The sequence below is a fragment of the Ruditapes philippinarum genome, unplaced genomic scaffold, assembly GCF_026571515.1.
Source record: "Ruditapes philippinarum isolate M1 unplaced genomic scaffold, ASM2657151v2 ctg2286_1_1_1_1, whole genome shotgun sequence".
NCBI classification, from domain to species: Eukaryota; Metazoa; Mollusca; class Bivalvia; order Venerida; family Veneridae; genus Ruditapes; species Ruditapes philippinarum.
Window position 1 is genome coordinate 137,321 of NW_026859524.1, and position 19,914 is coordinate 157,234.

At 32.8% G+C, this 19,914-nt stretch overlaps 1 protein-coding gene across 2 annotated transcripts in view; it reads left to right on the plus strand.

The window, feature by feature from the left end:
- LOC132756855 (low-density lipoprotein receptor-related protein 2-like) overlaps window positions 1–18,889 on the plus strand; it is a 62,565-nt gene extending 43,676 nt beyond the window's left edge. Inside the window, exons 1-14 of one of the 2 annotated variants that reach the window (XM_060748000.1) lie at window positions 3,023–3,173; window positions 9,448–9,916; window positions 10,125–10,377; window positions 11,267–11,417; window positions 12,695–12,811; window positions 13,512–13,661; window positions 13,941–14,051; window positions 14,698–14,854; window positions 15,311–15,451; window positions 15,907–16,021; window positions 16,903–17,062; window positions 17,634–17,754; window positions 18,251–18,475; window positions 18,751–18,889. In XM_060748000.1, coding sequence (XP_060603983.1) covers window positions 3,086–3,173; window positions 9,448–9,916; window positions 10,125–10,377; window positions 11,267–11,417; window positions 12,695–12,811; window positions 13,512–13,661; window positions 13,941–14,051; window positions 14,698–14,854; window positions 15,311–15,451; window positions 15,907–16,021; window positions 16,903–17,062; window positions 17,634–17,695 — 1,974 coding nt within the window. In that variant the 5' untranslated portion in view covers window positions 3,023–3,085 and the 3' untranslated portion in view covers window positions 17,696–17,754; window positions 18,251–18,475; window positions 18,751–18,889. Of the gene's footprint in view, window positions 1–3,022; window positions 3,174–9,447; window positions 9,917–10,124; window positions 10,378–11,266; window positions 11,418–12,694; window positions 12,812–13,511; window positions 13,662–13,940; window positions 14,052–14,697; window positions 14,855–15,310; window positions 15,452–15,906; window positions 16,022–16,902; window positions 17,063–17,633; window positions 17,755–18,250; window positions 18,476–18,750 lie in introns of those variants that run through there. The other variant, XM_060747999.1, reaches the window with a different exon arrangement.
- Window positions 18,890–19,914: the final 1,025 nt, after the last annotated feature.

Sequence of the window (19,914 nt, forward strand, 5' to 3'; positions counted from 1 at the left end):
AAATCATGGTAATTTTAGTCCCATGCTGACATTGTGTATTATGTATTCGAAACAGCAGTTTGCATAGCACACTTAGAGTTTCGAAGTATAATTCAAAATTAATAAGGTTTTTGCGCTAGAACTGGCCCTTTTAATCAATGGGAAATAACTGGTTAAAATGTAAAAAATAATAACCGCTCCCTGACCGGTGTTCACAAATCTGATACTACGAAAACTAATCCGATCATGTGGAGGTTAATGACTACCAAATATTTCCCCCTATATATAACGTATAGTAAGCAAAATATCTCAAAATCCGCCGCATACAGTACGCCACATGCATACCTTTTCTGAAAGATCTTCAAAAATGAGTTGATTTAAAGAATAAAAATGATATGTTGCGCATTATGCAAGAGAGAACATGTTCGTTGTTTAAGAAATAATATATCCCAAACTGTGATTTTATTGCTCAATAACATCACTGTTTGGAGTTCGGATGCGGGGAATTATATCACGAGGGCGTTTCGACGAAACGGAATATAAATTCCAGTCAGGCAATAAAAATTGGTAAAACTTGAAATCTTAAAGAAAATCTAAATGGTTGTATAAGTAAAGGTTTTGCTATGTGTACACTTCTATTATATTCCCATTTGAACGAAAACCTTTCGCGTCGTGGGTATTTAGTCATTTTTGTCTCCGTAACCAAGTTTGTCTCGTTGCGATAATGAATTTTCTATGTTTATTACCGTATCCGGACAGAGCTATTGTGATTTAGAAGCGGCTCCCCGAAGGCGCGCTAAGGGTTAAGTCGCATTCTACTAGGGATACATAAATACTTGTTGCTTCCATGTTCTGATAGGATCTCTAACTTTGTTCATTTTTTACCCTCAAGTCTTATGCGCTTTCCACGTTCGGTAGAGGCATTCTATAGATCAGACCTTAACGTCGGAGAGTTTTGTAGAATATTTGTGTCAACGGTAAAAGAAAACCCCTTAAGCAACATCAATTGTTGTAAACATTGTAAGATATGAGTAAACATGACGAAAAAGATTCTGTTTCCTTATTTTATAACTTAAATAACCTAGTCTTTGCGTCACCAAGAAGTCTTACAATCCTGTGTCCGATGTCATCATGTGCTCAGACTAAATGAAGGTCTCATTTCATATGATTATTTACTGCCTGTAACTGCGCTCTGAAACCTTGTTGTTGTTTTCAGAGCAATGGCAAGAAACAGCAACAATTAACAGTTCAAGTCCGCGCGCGATACATGTTTCCCGTCCCAGAACGTTCCGCCTCCAAGGATTACATACCATGTTTTGAAGCATTTTCCCCGTTTTACTATGTACAGTCTATTACGTTCTTCAACAGCACCTTGCTTGCGGTGGAAAATATGTAGTATCTCGGTATAAGATTTTTGCCCCGCATCCGCAATAGTTTAGGGCTGTCATGTTTGCCTATCTTGTCACCGAGCGTTGTGGTACGTTCATCCCGTGATTGCCGTGGCTGAAGGGAATATGTGTAAACGTAGCATTAAATTAAAACTCTTGTTACAAACGATTTCATATAATTTATAGTTACACAACTTTTTTTTCGTTCAAATAATTGATATAGTACACAAGTCGTTATTTTAGCGTTTAAAACTGAATGAAAATGTCTTTAATGAATTTCTTTGCCTAATTGCTTAAACAAGTGTGTATGGAATTTTAATATCTCGTGAAATTGACCATGTAGGATAACAATTGTGAACATTTGTTTATAATAAGGACCAAAAGTTAAAATGCGGCATCGTTTTTGATAATGATTTTATGAATGTACACTTTCATCCAGCCTTAGTTATATACAAAGCTTCAACATCATTTACATACAATGTCTTTATACGTCACATTGCATCTAGAAATTCATATTTCAGATACAGTTTTATGCAACTAACACACTTTCCTGTTTCTTTTCCACAAACTGCCTTTATGTCTTGTTTCACTCCGCTTCAAAAGGATTAATTAGCTGTCAAATATTTAATTTCTATTCTCCATTTTTATCTTAAGGCAAAAAATTTGAATCTATTCTCTTTGAACTCTGACACTAGAAGGTGGTTATCCTGTGATGAAATCGCTAGACAGTGTGGTAGTTCCAAACCATCGGCTGCAGTCAGAATTTCGTGAACTTTGACCACGTCGGGAGAAATTTGATGAACAGTCATATTTTCACTAGAAATGTAAACGTCTCGTCTGAGTCTATGGTAATTCCACTTCTAAGCTCTATATTTCTGTCTGTGTAGGCAAACACCTCTTCATAATGTAATTCTCTATTTGAAATGTCCGTACAGTACACGCAATTCCTTCCCATATCATTGATATACATCAATTGCTTCTTGCAGTCTATACGGATCGCTGATGGTCGAACGAGGTTGACCTGCTCGGTGATATGTTTGATCGACTCTAATATCTTTCCAGTAATATCTAGCACATGTATTCCTCCTGTTCCACCCTTCACGGAGGTGAATCCGTATAGCTTTCCTCCGCTACAATAGGCAAGACCGTGATAAGGGTATCCCGTGTCTATGCGGTCTGCAGAAAGATAATTATTAAAAATTATTATCTGGACGGCGCTCTCATCAATTAGGGAAGTTGCAACTTCTTTCTCTCCTGTAACACAAATGTCGTTAGGTCTATATGTGAGCACTATGTGGCTGATGTTGCTACAATTCTTGTTGAAAATTTTTATACTCTTATTGTTTTTATCGGCCAGGAGAATTCTGCCGTCTTCAAAAATTTCACAGCATGTCACATGGCACGTGGTTTTGTGAGTAAAACTACAATTCAGTGCAAAAATGAATCATCACTTGAATCATACTAATTATTTAAATCACGATTTCAAACATATTTCCCAATTAACTATATTTCTTAATCATACTTTTCACAAAGGAAGTTTCTCTACATCTCCTCAATAGAAAAACATTTATTCATAAGTATTAAAACTATTTTTGTCTATAGCCATGACGTGCAACTAGGAAGTTTAGAACGGTTGACCGGCAAATGTATCGTTAAAGCAGTGGATATTTGTCCGGCATATCAGTTCTGTTTTAAGTTAAGTTGTACCATTTTTAGTTATGGTAATTAAAATGGATGCCCTTATTCTAAAAGTGTTGTTTCTGGCGACAGTGCCCTTACGTACTGTTGTTTGGGCGCATCTAACTGGTACGTTAAAAATTTTTTATGGGATTTTGTGATTTATGAAAGAAAAGTTTTTGCGTAGTTTTCAATTTTATCAATGACTTCATTTAATTGCAAAAATGTTATGGTATGTGTATTGTAAATTTGGATATTGACATGGTTGTCAGCAATGTTTTGTTCCTCATGCAAAAATCTGAAAATTTCCAGATTCAAAAGAAATCTGAATAACGATAATAATTGTACGCACATAAGTTGATCTTAAAGGAGCAAAAAGAAATTCCGTGACTTTAGTTATTTTGCTCATTAAATAAAAACTAATGTACATAAACATAATATAATTAATTTTGGCATTTTTTGTTAAGCTACCTTGTATTTTTAATCGGTGCTGTCTTAAAATGCTTTCTTAAAGTCGTGTCTCGGCATGACGCGGTGCCGTGTTGTTCGCTGATACACGCCGCGCGCCGATACTAAAAGTATGAATAGGTAAGAAATGGCATTTTGTCGATGAATTGACTAAAAGACGACAAAATTAAGGTGATTTAAACAGTAGCCATGTTATTTCAAATTAATCGTTTGCATTTAATATGCTCGAGTTAATTTCTACAATTGTGTGAAGAACTTTTTTCCGGTCGAGGGCCGTCTAAAATCAGATTGATCATGTAATCTTTTCAGTGAAGAACTGAATATAAGTAGAATTTTAACTGCCATCGGTCAATTATAAATTACATGCTAAAATCTGGGAGTGTCATTGGCCATTCTAAAATAAGTAAATGATGTAAAAGAAATAGAATATAATAGAAACGAACTAGCTTACGCGTCTAATGTTTAATTAATCAAGAGGAGTTTCAGTAACGAACTTTCTCCTCAGATTTATCAGATTTTCAAGTTCTATCACTTTCTAATTTAATCTTGACAGATTTATTTACATTGATTTTAAAATCTCATTAGTAAGTTAAAAAATTGTGTACACACTTACGAGACAGCCAATTATTTTAGTAGGAATAAAATTATAAGGATAAGTATATGTTTTGTACGTGGTGGCGCCTCCGATCTATGCTAATGAATTCTTTAACTAGCAAAGGGACGGCTCACGCCACCCCTGTTAATTTTGGAGTATTTACCACATGGACGGCTTTTGCCGTTTCTACAATAATAATAATAATAATAATAATAATAATAATAATAATAAATTACTAATAATAAGAATAAAAATAATAATAAATATAAAGAAAATTATACCATCGACAATAATTATTATAATACTAAAAGGTTTGGAAATATATATAATTATTATATTACTAATGATAAATAATAATAATTATATTAATTAATAATATAGTAATTTCTTAGAAAACCCTCTGGCAAATAGGTGATCAATAAAACAATAACCCTCTGGCAGCGAAAGGGTTAATAGCGGAATTATATAGGTAATTTTGATACGTCTTATTGGTTAAAATATGGCTAGCTGTTAATATTTTTGATATTAACAATCATTTATCTATTTCAAAATTTAAGTTAGAAATCTATATCATAAAAATATATCTAAAAACAGATGATGATAATTGAGATACACGCATTCATGAAAAAAAAAATTTGAGTCATAAAAACTGTGGCCAAAAAGTTATCAGTTGGAGTTATTCGGAACCGTCTGATTCTGGGGTTACGTCTTCTTCTGGACAAGAATATTGCTTCTACGTCGTAGTAGTGAGATATTGCCTATATATAAAATGATACAATACACCAACTTGTAGTGAAGTTTGTTGGACTAACCCTATAAATTGCCCTGTATAACTGTTTGCAATCACACTTTTGATTTGGTACAAGTAATAACTGTCATTAAACAGGTATTGCTAACATTTCTTCATGGAAACGATTTTTGCCAGTGCAAACAGATTTACCACGGCCATCTTTTTTTTATACTTCTTGTTTAAATATATTTAATCTGACCAAACACGTATACTGTTCCCTAATTAATGCTAATATTCGGGTATTTAAAATGCCTTAATCCCATAATAATGGATAATTCCGAAAGTGACTGTAAGACAATTCCTTTACACAATTTCATCAGGATTTAGGTTGATTATGACCAAATTATTGAGACAAAAAAAAAAACAACAACAAAAACCAAACAGCAAAAAAAAAACAAAAATAAAACGATTTATATCAAATTGTGATTAAAATGTAGGGCTGGGCGAGTATTCGAGTACTCGGATAATCACGAATCAAAATGAAAAATCGAGTACGCATATTCGTCAGTCCAGAGATCGTGGATGGCAATCTTATTTGTTTATTATACATTCGCTGTTTTTTACACTTTAAATGTAAAAAATAATCAATTTGTGTATTAATTATGCGACGTTTAACTAAATACAATTTGCTCATTAAAGACAGGAAGTAAACAAACATGTACCATGATGCTGAGCTAGGAAGTTATTAGTTTCGAAGAAGGAATCACTTTATCTTTATTGAGCACTTGTTTTTAAATATTTTTAGTCGCTATGTATAAATCTATAATGACATGACATGTATTGAAGACTGTTTTATTTTAAGGAATCCACAATTTGCTAAACGCAAGTTAATACGTGAGTGTGACATTACATGTATTGGCTAAAAAGGAGTAGCGCCAATATAAAAATCCCACCAGCAAAATTTACTTCCATTTTGGAAATACTTGTCTTTTCATGTGATTAGACAAGTTTGTTGTACCACCTCTATATAAGTCAATTTGCCATGGCATGTGTTACAAACTGCTTTTCCTCATTTTCATTGAAAGTAAATTTTGCTGTTGGAATTTTATATTGGGGCGTCTCGTTTTCAACCTAGTTTAAATTTGCATTGCATATATGTTTTATGAATAATTAAATTAATATTTAGCATTGCTTTAAGAAAAATTAACATGTTTTCAGAACTAATGTTCATGTTTTTATGGGTGTCTTGATAACAAAAGATTCGTGGTTCGATTTGTAAATCGCATGTGCTGAATCGTGGATCAGATCGGATCGTCACTTACCCGACGATCCACACCACAAATAAAATGATCCCGTTTAGTGTTACCACAAAATTGTTTAATCTTTATTTCTATCTCATTTGTAAAGAGAGTATCACATTAGAACTTAAAATTGCTATTACTGCGCTAGATTTATCTATTTATCTCGCAGAGATAAGTAAGGGGTGTCTCTCAGTTTTAATCCGTCTGAATATTTGAAATGAATTGTTTACATTTTTGTCTGCATTATTTAGACGGAAATAGCATATTTATGTTTATTGATTGGTCTTCGACCTTGGGGTCGATCACTAGATCAAGAATTCTAGCGGGACGGACAAATAATCATGGATTAAAATTATTTACGCGGCGAAGTTGTCAGCGACATGTGGAAAACAGAATTTCTTTGGTATAGAAGAGAATTACAAATGTAGTTTGTTTTTATTTCTAAACAGTACAATCTCAACTCAAACATATTGAATATAGTAATACATTCTTTTCGGACTGACCTAGTTCAATATAAAGGTTTTGAATAATGCTTATATTAAATTGCGTTTTTAAAGAGTATCTGTAGTAGTTGATTATTAAAGGCTGTTTTTGTTTAATATAAACTGGCATGCATGCGTTGCTCATCACATTTCAATTGTCAGCACAACTTGCAATTTAATAAGTTTTCTTTGTTATTATTTTAAGTAAAATTTCATAGAATTAAGAACACTTATCACACAAGGCCATCATTCATTAAATATATTATTTCTGAAATCTTACATTTATTCGTCTCATGATTCTTATATGCTTTACCACATACACGCATTATATATTTTCTCATTGTTTTTCCTTTGAGTTTTCTTTTTGGGTGCGTGAACACGTGTACTTTATCGTTAGATATGATCAAATATTCTCTATTGTTATGATTTTTAAACGGAACTATTTTTCATGATCCTTGTTAAAACAAGAGCACCGATAAGCGGAGCATTATATGCCCGAAAGTGTTGTTTTTAGGAAGGACGAAGCATTTGTAAGACATGGGAATTAAATACAGAATCAAGTTGTCATCTTGTAAGTAAAAATGCGATGACGGATGAACGGAAAGACGCCAGAGGTATCAAGTTGTTCATCCTATAATATTTTACAGTTGTAGCTTGATTAATACCTAAGTTATTGAGCGGAAACTGTTTTCAGTTTTATAGTTTTAGTGACCTTTGACCTTTTGACCCCAAAATCATTAGGGGTCTTCTTCCCAATATGGACAATCATCCTATGAAGTTTGAATACTGTGGGCCAAGTGGAACTTAAGTTATGTTCCGGAAACCATTTTCAGTTTTAAGGTAATAGTGACTTTGACCTTGTGACCCTAAAATAAATAGGGGTCTTTTACCCAATATGGAAACTCATCCTATGAAGTTTGAATACTGTGAGCCAAATCGAACTTAAGTTATGCTCAGTTTTAAGGTAATAGTGACCTTGACCTTTGACCTTGTGACCCCAAAATCAATAGGGGTCTTCTTCCTAATATGGACAATCATCCTATGAAATTTAAATACAGTGGACCAAATGAAACTTAAGTTATGTTCTGGAAACCAAATTGCTAACGGACGGACATACGTACGGACGGACGGACGCCAAGGGGAATAACATAATATACCCGAAATTCTTTCGAACATATAAAACGCATTTGTCAATTTTAAAAAAAAATATATTTAAACTACAAACATGTTAAATTTAAAATTGATTTTATGAAGGACTCCGACAGTATTGAAATCATACTTATTTTAGCAACTCAGTATTTTGTCGCAAGCAACACATTTTTTAAAGTTGCATATTATTAGTTAACGTTTCAACACCAATACTCCATTTAAAATAAACGTTATTCAGATTTGTTTATCATTTTCCAATGAGAACACTGTAAAGTCACGCAAATATTACGTAACTTGTTTACTCACATATTTTCAAAGCATATTGCACAATACAATCAGGAAGATTTAATATTTGTTTATGTGTTCTGTCTCAAAAGGTTTTTTATTCTTTGCGTTTCATCGAGAGGTCGAAAGAAAAAAACAAAACATCACAATATAGTCATAAAGTCATGTCAATTGAACCAGTACAAGCAAATGTATGAAAAAAATCGATCAATCCATATAATGTTAATAATTATGGGTTTTCATATTGGACTTCAGAGAGCCGATCATTTTAGCATGCGGCCTTGACAAATGACAATATTTACAACAAAAAAAACAACAACAAAAAAACCGATAACATTTTTACACGCAGTTACTCTTCTAGTGCTACCGCTAAAAGGCGGTTTATATTAAAAAATAAATATTCAACATTATCCTTTTCAAAACGGCGTCGAGTTTTATGTAGCATTGGCTTCATAATGGCCGAGTTAAACAGTCAATCAGAACGTCCGAATCTCAAAAAGGTCGAATGTTCTCGTAATTGCCGTATTTCTTTCATAATGATCGCTTTTTTTCGGACGAAGTCTGTCGGAGATTGGTTTAACTTCCCGTAAATTAAACTTACAGGGAAGTACTTAATATTGGAAGGCTTTTCATTGGTCATTTTTCTGAAACGTATACGCATCCAATTTATAAAATAATCTAAAGGAGTATCGGAAACGAACTTTCCATTTGTTGGATATTTGAAAACTGTGAACTATTTTACACTGCTTAAAAATTTCATAATTTCTCTCGGGAGTATCATATTCAACATAAAAATTACCGAGTTGTAGATGACATTCTTAAATGACGAGCCACGATTCCTGAAAGACAATGCGCATACCGAAAGACACCATGCAAGTGAAAGCAGTTTTAACTCGTCCGAGTATCTTTTTAAAGATACTTCTTGTCTGCCCATAATGTCGTGGCGAACTTCATATAGGCCCTGAATTTAAAGTATTAATACGCCCAATAGTGCCTAGTTTCAAACTAGTTAAAAAGCATATAAAAAGCAAAATGTTGGCAGACCAATAAACTTATCCTCACACGAATAAATATAAAACAGCACAATATTAAAACAAAATAATGCAAGAATTTAATTTAATAAATGACACAAGCGTTAGCAATAAAGGTCAATTTAATTGTAGATCACTGCTTCTATTTGTAGCTAAGATTGTTGAATAGACAATGTTTATTGTAAGACTGCACCAAACTCGTTGTCTGGCAAGGCTTAATATTATTTGTTGGTTAACTTTAGATTTAATCATGTCAGTTTTTTTCTTTTTTCCTTATTCAGAAACTGATTTCGAGCACTCTTCGTTGATGAATGATGCATTTTCTTACATATAATGTCAATTCCTTTTCCCATTACTTCTAGGTGCTGATTTCGAGAACGCAATTGTCGTCTCTTCTGTGATGAGAAATATATTTGCGACACAAAATAAGCACATAAACCTGTTACCAGGAACCTTGTATGATGCTGGCAATATTACTACTACACATAGTTTTGCATTGAGGGACTTCAACACAAGGCTGCTCAACATTGATGTCGACTATGCAAGAAATAGACTATACATTTACGACTTAAACACGGCTTCTATATATGCAGTGGAGAACTTCAACTGGAGAGGAGATTTTTCCAACCTTTCCTTGACTGTAATTCATTCTGGTTTATCAAGGTATTCTACTCGTATATCCGTAGACTGGGTCTCAAACAATATATATTGGACGGATGCTTTATATGGTTGGATTGTTGTTCAGTCTGCAGACAAAGAAGACGAGTACAAAATTCTGGTAGACAATGACATTGAAAAGCCTTACGCATTAGTGGTTGACCCCATTAGCAAGTAAGTTAATTTTGTTAATCTTTTTAATATATTCCAATCTAAATAACTAGAATATGATACTAAAATAAATTTTTGTAATGTCAAAAAAAAACAAAAAACAAACAAACAAAAAAACCCATTAAAAAAAACCCAAAACAACAACAACAACACCTTTTTACTTCTGAATGTCCTTAATACAGTTCATGTTTATGGCATTCTTTATTTTCAGGTATATGTTTTGGAGTGATATTGGTCGCACTGTGAAGATTGTACGGGCGTCTTTATCAGGTACTGACCAGAAAGCTATCGTCACAACTGGGTTAGCGTTCCCGACCAGTATTGCCATTGACCAAGAGGATAGCCGATTAGTTTGGGTAGACGCGTCACGTGACACTCTTGAAACCAGCGATTTAAACGGGGCTTCGCGGCGTGTTATTCGCAGATTGTCACACACGGAATTCTATGACGTTGCAGTGTTTAAGGTTCGTGAACCACTTATAACCTTTACAGCATTCATAATTAATGTTTATGGTGGCAGACTTGTGCCATGTCGCATTTTTTCGCGCCTGGCGAAAACCAGAAAATTCGACAATGTGACCTTTTTACTTTGTCGTACTTTCGTGTTTTCGCCTGGCGCAAAACACGTTCATTAATAATTGAATAAATTGCAGGGCAAAGAAAAACGAAAAGAGCCTGAACGTTGTAGTCTATAGACAATGCCACATTATATTAAACAAGCTTTTCGATTTAAAACCAGTTAACTTTAATATTTTCCTACAGTCAATGATTACAATTTTACATTTCTTTCAATGTATATCAAATACATAATGATACAGGACCCATTAAAACACTTATCAGCAATATACTGAGTTGCTAAAGGCAATCTTAAGGAAAAGAATGGCTAAACCATTCTTTTGACCAAGATACGTTAGTTTTAATTATCATTAGCTTTAACAATCATCTCTATTAAAGTTTAATGTCAGTAATATTTATAGGTTAATCAGACGTAAATTAATATTTGAAAAACAAACCAAATACATATGAGTAAAAACATAATGTTAAATAGTTATAATAATATGATTTTGGTTACTTATAGGGCAATGAAGCCTATATTCGTACAGGCCAATGGGTCATATATATTGTATCTTTGTATAGGGGTGTGTTTTAAACTTTATCAGACACATATTATGAATGATACACAAAATAATATCACATGTATGTGATCAAAAATCAGTAATAACCTTCGCAAGTATATTGCTCTGTTTACATGTTTATACGAGCTATTCATCAATTCCTGAAACAGTATTTGAGTCGTTACCTTGTCACTGCCGTAAGAATGATGGCCATAACGTTATAAACTTTATTTACTAGGATCTGGTGGCTGTAATAGAATTGAAAAATGGAACTTTATTAGTGTTTAACAAAAATACAGGTGAACTTTTTCAAACCCTCGGACTGACAGGTGGTGAACCTTTTGTTGCTGTTACACTATATACTGCAGAAATTCAACCGCCGCAAGTTGGTGAGTTATAATATACAGTGCTGATTTAATATGTAATTTAAATCCATACATTTTATTTTTTATTGAATTCAAAATGAATGCCTTTTTTTCAGTATGGAAAGGACCAGTGCTTGAATGACTTCTTTCTAAAATGAAGAATGGTGTAATTTTACTTAATAACACAATGTAAGAAAGATATCGGCAATCATTTGAAATAAATATGCCTATTAATTATGCAGGTTGAATATATATTTTTCAAACCACAGTTATTCAGACTCTTAAACTTAGACTCGCCAGTAGCCTGGTCGCGTTTTAAACACCAAAACTAATAATATACATACAGTATAAAACATTTTAGCATGTTACTTACAGGACATATAATGGTCCTGTGTCAAATGCATTTAATTATGGGCTCATTATAATTTACTTTAATTAAACAACCTTAAGACTTTGACAAGCTTATTTCTTCGTCACAGCATTTTCAACATTAATTTACCGCAGTTGCAATAATTGAAGATAAAGATAAATCTGTTGCGGAACTTGTGATATGATATTTCTACTTTTTCTTTTTCTTTTTGTCCCACAACTAGGATAAAATATTAGCGTACATTTTCGCATTTGTTTAATTATAAGATTAATAAATGCTAGTGACAAAAGGTTTCTCCCTTTTCGTGCCACAAAATAAATGATATATAAAAATAGGTGAAAGTTAAATCTCTCTAAACATCCTCATTTTCACATAAAATTTTCACGCTTGATTTAGAAAAGCGTTGTCTTTTGTTGTAGACTGCAGTATGTAGGTTATCCAGAGTATTTGTTAGTGACATTACCTTCGTTGTTTCGTTGTCAAGATGATATATTTCAAAGCATTGACTGTTTTGGTGGTGATTGACTAGTTTTGGTGATAAAAGATGTTAATAAAAACTGTCTAAAACATAAAAAGATGGCACACTCTTTGTATCAACTGAACAGAACGTAACATGTACACTCTGAATGATAATTAAAGAAATTTCCATGTGCCATGTTAAAATTGTTGACATGAATTAGAATATAAAATTGGAAACAAATATGAAAAAATATAAATTATTTATAATTTTACATGTGATCTCAACATCTACGCTTGTAAGGGCATAATGTCACATTAATATACTTTTATGTTATTGTTCATTAAATGTATTATAAAGCTTGAAATAGTTTGAATTTTAGTATTATAAAACTTGAAGTTGTTTGAATTTTAATATTTTATATTCAAAAACCTCAAACCTCAAAAGAGACGAATTGTTTAAAACCCTTTTCAGATGGTTGTTCAAGTTTCGGTTGTAGCCACATTTGTATAAACGAGAAGAATGGTCCAGTATGTTTGTGTAAAGAAGGCTATACTCTCAATCAAGATGGCGTTTATAAAACATGTTCAGGTAACGTATTCTGTAGTATACACGTTCCCCGCCCCGATGAATAGCAGGTACTTTGACTTTTTGTATAAATCATTTCCCGCTGTAAGCTCCGACGTTAGGAGAAAATGGGACGTCAAAACAAAACCTACGCACCGGAATGATAGGGCGGGTAGAAAGTATTCCCACAATGTGCCCAATTCTGCCAGTGATTTAAAGATGAGATAAAATTGACTGATGATTATAAACAATTAGGAGTTTTATGCCTTTTTTTACAAGTTTAATGTTAAAGAGAAGCAATGTTGAGGTCTTGTGTATATGCATGCCAGCATGTATTTTGTAGATTTAAATTAAAAACCTTAATGGTTACAAAGCGGAAGAAAGATTAAAAATGCAAAAATGTCTTTTGCACATTGTGAACTTGAATAACCTTTGTCAAATGTTTACCGACTTATGTCTATAAACTAGCATGAACTGTGAGTATTGAAAACAGTTTTATTCTTTTTAACTTGTTTACTTCTGATAAACTTTTCAAGCAAAAACATGACCAGAAATAATCGTCCTATAGCTGAAACAACCAAAGCATGCCCTCTTGCTGTGTTTACAACTCACAATGGAGGACATAATTCAATCGATTGAAGCTAGACTGAATTGTTTAAAGATCATTGAGCCTTTTTTATCTTCATACTCGTATTTCTTTATACAATGTAAATCTTGTTTTTAGAGAACCTAGGTGCATACCATCGTGCGGTTGTGACTTCCAATGCCAGTAGCATTTGCTTAATGGATTTTCGAACTCTAACATCAAACGTCAATGCAAACATTTCAGAATGCTTCCTAAAAGGTGGAACCGCCATCTCGCAATTTGACATTGGTAACTTACATATATATTACATATACAAATGTTTATACTAAAACATAAAGGCTTGTTTCGTTTTACAAAACCGAATATCGGCTAAATATGTAACGATGTGTGCATTCACTTGTTTCGAAGCTTGATAAAGGGACACTTTGTTAAGTATATGATTCAGCGATATAAAATATTTTGCGATGTCATAAAAGCAAGCGTGCAGTACCTGTATTGTATGATACAAATTATTGAAAACATAAAGAGTTTATATTCTCAGTGGCACTACTTTACTTTCTTTTGAAGATATGAATGAACGCAAGCTAGTGTATGTTGACGGCAGAGAAATAATCAGTGTCAATATTGGTGCGAATCCCGTAAAACAGAGACTGCTATCAGCTACAGTAGCTATTACAGGTGAACATTCTCAGTATTTGATAACAACAGTGACGTTATTTGACCCATTGACATTATATTGACATCAGAAATTAAAATAAAAAAGACTCATAACTTGCAATATCGGACTAAGATACAAGTAGCCTAGACAAAAAAATCGAACAAAGTGTCTAGTAATAATTATTATTCCTCAAAATAAGCCTTTCCATAGAAAAGCGAGTGAATAGTTACTATTCCTCCCCATTAGTATTGCCATTGACTGGCAAGCGTAGAGTACGTAACTGTTGTACCCAAAAGGTATTGCCATTGTCTGGCGTGTGTAAAGTTATTGTTATACCCAGTTTGTATCGCCATTGACTGGCGATTGTATAGCGTTTGCTCTACACCATAGAAATTGCCATTTACTGGCGTGTGTAAAGTAACTGTCCTCCATAGGTATTGCCATTGTATGGCGAGTGTAAAATAATTGTTATACCCAATTTGTATCGCCATTGACTGGCGATTGTATAGCGTTTGCTTTACACCATAGAAATTGCCATTTACTGGCGTGTGTAAAATAACTGTCGTCCATAGGTTTTGCCATTGTATGGCGAGTGTAAAATAATTGTTATACCAAATTTGTATCGCCATTGACTGGCGAGTGTATAGCTTTTGCTCTTCACCACAGGTATTGTCATTGACTGGCGAGATAACAACGTGTACTGGTGTATGGGTGGACTCGCAGGTAAAATCAGCGTGGTTTCACAGGAAACAGGAATGGGATACAACTTGATCACAACTAATCTTGCGTACCCGAAACATCTCAATATTGCCCCCTTTCACAGGTTTCAAAATTCTTTTTATTGTTTTTTAAATAAACTAAATAAGACTCTCAATTTGTTTAATAACATGATTTGTAACAAATAAACAAATACATGAATACCGTGCATGTGTGCATAAATATATCATTAATATACTGGGATCTTTGATTTGTCATATAATCATATGAGGTTAAAAGTCTTTGATGACAAAAATGTTTTCAGTCCTTGCAATTATATATGCATATCAATTATAAAAATATTTGTGACTTCGAGTACATTATGAAACAGTGTTTTGCTTGACTCATTATTAAATACCATAAAACTTAGTTCTAGATAATTCACTGAAATCAAATTTAACATATATTCATATTCAAGCTTTTCCAACAATCTAAAATTAAGTTTCTCTGTCAAAATGTTTTTCATTACCTCTTCTGATGAAACAGTTGGTATAGAAATTCTTGTCTTCTTTAATTATTTCAGTATTTTGGTATGGATATCAGGGTCAGCTGGTTCACAGAAAGTAGAAAAAGCTGAATTAGATGGTTCAAAAAGAGTTACATTGTTTACCAGTACGTCGTCGGTTGATATGAGAGGATTAACGATTGATTTATCAACTGCCACGTAAGTTTTATTCATGATGACTTAATAATTTAATATTGTTATCAATTTTTAGTAAGAAATGGTAAAATATAATTCTTGTTGCGGATTAGTAGCCGATAAAAAGTTGGCGAAATGTTTATTTTGTATACAGTTAACTGAAAATATATTTGTAAAAGAGATAAAACACTTAGTAATATATACTTCAATGATGATTATATCTCAACTTTTTGAATTTCACCTATCATGAAGTTCGAGCTAACATTTATTAAAGTAACATTAAAGCGGTTACAGTCATTTGTTATCTGTGCGTTTTCACAAGAAATATGTATATAAATAATCAAATAATTATTGATCAGCGTGTTTCGGAAGGTAAATATTGACCGTGCATTGTAATATTATATTTACACTCTTACATACCAAATTAAACCAACCGTTTGGCAATACACATGATTATATTACTTTATTGTATTATTCAGTATATACTTCATTGATAATACCCAAGTCAAAAGTTGTGACTTTGAGGGGAAACAATTGACGACATTAGCGCCGACATCAACTTTAATGTCACCGATGCTCGTCCTGTCTTACAAGGTGAGAGCTTTGATTTGTTAATGCGAATGTTTTGCTGCCTTAGCCTCACATTTCAACCACTCTGACGCCTGCTTCAGAAATATTTTAAGTATCGCCGAATGTATGCTTTAAACCATTTACTGCAATTTGCTGTCGTAGAATCATACATTCAAGGTATCCAAGAATAAGAAATAAAAGAAGTATAAACGGACACTACAGCAAATGATTAGCAAAAAACAGCTGTCCAAAATTCTTTTAATTTTGTCTCGTCGAGCGAGCGTCTAAATTAAGTTACGATGAGACGCCGAATTACATACTTGAGCAATAATTTGCCGCGCGACAGTAAACAAGTGAACTTTGATTATGTCATTATTTGTTTTTGTTAGCAACATGGCGCCAAATGACAAGACGAAAACAAGTTAAGCATTTGAAAGTGATATATATAATATTGGCTTTTATAGAACACATATCGGCACCATTAATCACGTAAATACTGAGATGAGCGATCCCGGAAGTCCTGAAGCAGAGCATTAAGATTGTTTTTACTGATGTATGTGCTGTAAACTTTTGTGTGAATAATTCATCCGTAAAGGAGAGAATAACATAAAGAACATAGACAATAATAAATCTCTAAGCCAATTTCAGTATAATTCGTTCAGGTTATCATGCAAGACGTATGATCTGATCAAATTTTCTTTCACATAACAGTGTAAGGATTAGAGGATAAGACTTGCGTATAAACTGCCTTTTTAAGCTGATCAAAACAACATTTTGATAATATTCATATTATATAAAGGTTTGCTTACCGCTTTATTGATGCCAGTGCTTAACTACACACCTACAACTTCATCAGTAATTCATGTCTAACCATATTAGTTCATGCGGTCATTGTTCCATTTCAGAATTTTCTGATCGTTGCCGACGATTCTTTCGCTAGCAATGTTATAAAGGTTTTTGAAAAGAAATCTGAACCAGTATTAAAATACCAGATGTCCAACATTGACTTGGTTTCGATGACGGACTTTCATGTGCTAGATGAAGCACTGCAGTCTGAGCAGCAGGGTATGTTTCTTTATTACAGCATAATAGTTACCTACTTCTGTTTTGACTAATTTGACTACGAGTTACTTTGCCTAGAGAATGGTATACATCATTTTGTTTGATACTTTGTAGCAAAGACTTTGAAAGAAAATATGTTTGCCCAATAATAATAACAATGAAGATTCTGATGCTTTTATTGTTGATTATGGTGTTGTTGTTTCTGTGGTTGTTGGTGATGATGATGATGATGATGATGATGATAATGATGATAATAATTGCGAAGATGATGATTATTATGTTAAAAATCATACATCATGGAAAATCTAATGAAGACTTTGAAAGAAAATATGTTTGCCCATTAATAATAATGAAGAATATTCTGATGCTTTTATTGTTGCCTATGGGTGTTGTTGTTTCTGTGGTTGTTGGTGATGATGGTGATGATGATGATGATGATAATTGCAATGATGGGTGATTATTATAATAAAAATCAAACATCATAGAAAATCTAATTGAAGTTGATGACCTCATATCATAGTAAAATGAGCTCTACCTATTTGTCGTTTCATGATTTGGTATGTTTGTCATATAGGTCCATGTGCTATACTCAACGGAGACTGTGAACCAGATTTGCATTCCAATCGGCAGAAATAGGATTTGTCAGTGTGAATACGGGTACCAGCTTGACTTAGACAAGAGGAAATGTTCTTCAAGTAATTTATATTATATCAAAACACAGATTTTTGTTTGAAATGATTTCATAAAAAGTGTCAGTTTCATTACTTTAAAGATGATTATTTCGTAAATATATATGACGATAACACAAAGCAGTCATATATTTAAAGAAAAAGATCATAATAGATAACAAAGTATTATTAAAACCTCCTTGTGACTTTATGGAGAGTTCATTCCAATGGATCTACATTTCTGTTATCTGAGCTGCTAGAAGGGTGTTGTCGAAATAACGATCTTTTCATTGTATTATAAAAAGTACAACTGTAAGAAGGGTATAAATGAAAGTCGAAAACCTACTCTGAAATAGCTTACGATGTTTATTATTTCTTCACGAATAGGCACATTATTGATAAGGCATTTATAATGTAATTGTAAATGCTGTTTAGTATCTGTTAACAAGTAGATTCAAAGGAATAAAATGACTTTCATTTTTTATTTACTATAATTTTTATTAAAATGTTTCTTCTCTTGCAGCTCCTATGACAGACAATTTTCTCGTTGTAACTGACTGGACACATAATACAATATATCAGGTGTCCCTAGTTAACGATGAGGTCAGAGCTATTGACACGGATACTTTCGGGAGCCCAATCGCTATTGCTTATAATTTTATCACAAGGCAGCTAATGTGGAGTACCAACGAATTAATTCATCAACTTAGTCTGGAAAATCATAATTATCATGTTTTCTTTAATACGGGTAAGGATCAAATCGAAATATGGCCAAATGTTATTGAAAATTATTGCTGTTTATGAACAAAATTAACTTTTCAACTTCATGAAGTGAATTATTGTTTTATCAACATTGTTTGTTTGGCACACTATTGAAATCTATGTGGCATCAATATACCTCTATTTTGTTTGATTTTATTTTTGTAAGGTCTCGTTTACTATGTTATAAATATTTTCCCTTTTAATGTTGATTCAAATTTACGTAATATTCATTAGCTAGTAATATGAATAATTCAATTCCAGAGCTACTAGGGTGCCATGCAGATCGTTTCGCTATCGACTACCCGAGTGGAAACTTATACTACACCGCTAACCCCACTTCACAGACAGGGTTTGTTGGAATTGGTGTTATATCAACTAATAATCTTCACAAACGTGTCCTTGCTGCTGGATCAAAACCCAAGAGATATTGTTCTCGATTCAGAAGATGGGTAACTATGAACTTAGTTAAATGATTCGTTAAACTATTTCTTTATCTTACAGAAGCATTATATACAACACTATAAATATCAATTTACCCAATTTTACATTGTTTATTATCCTATATATATATAACATCGGCACTCAATCTAAAAATAAAACAATTATAAAAAACAGCTCTGCATATACCTAAATTTTCCTAACTAAAAGGAGCATAATTTAAGTATTAAAGGTTATATTTCATATCAAACCAGTAACACATAAGCGGAGAAAAGTATTTTTGTGTAAAGCTTCAATATTAAAACAATATGACAGACAGATTTTACCTTATCCTAAGATTAAATTGCCATGACCAGTCTCATAAATTGAAGTACCAATAATTCCACATGTTCAACGAAAAGACAACGCAAAGCATATTTAACATATATGGATTTAACTAAATGCTCTATATGACACGTTGGTAAAATTATACTTATAATTACCTATTTTATTTTGATATCATTTTTGTTGTATTTTCCCGACAGACTGTGTTTTGGGGCAGACCATGGGTTTTAATCCTCCCTAGGGAGCAAGAGCAAAAAGGATGGTTTTTAGACGTTAAGCAAATAATTTAAAAACGGTCTTGTCGGCCAAATGGTCTGGCATTATACAAAAAGTATAATAATTTTCATACTATATTTAAAGCTATTTTGGAAACCCTTCTCGGTTTAGAATATTTATTAATTTAAAAAAAAAAAGAATGTCATTGTCTTTAGCACGAGAGAAACATGACTCACTTATTATAAAACTTATTACACACCATGTTTATTTTGTTTCTCAATGTTTCAAACATTCACGTTAGTAATCTATCTTTAAACGACTTGGTGCCGTGTGATAGCAAAACAGAATATTTTAAGACATTTGTTCCATCTTCATTGCTTTAAGATAAATGTTTCATTATTGGTTACATAAAATCGTTTCGACTCACTTAAATAAAGGTTGAGGTTT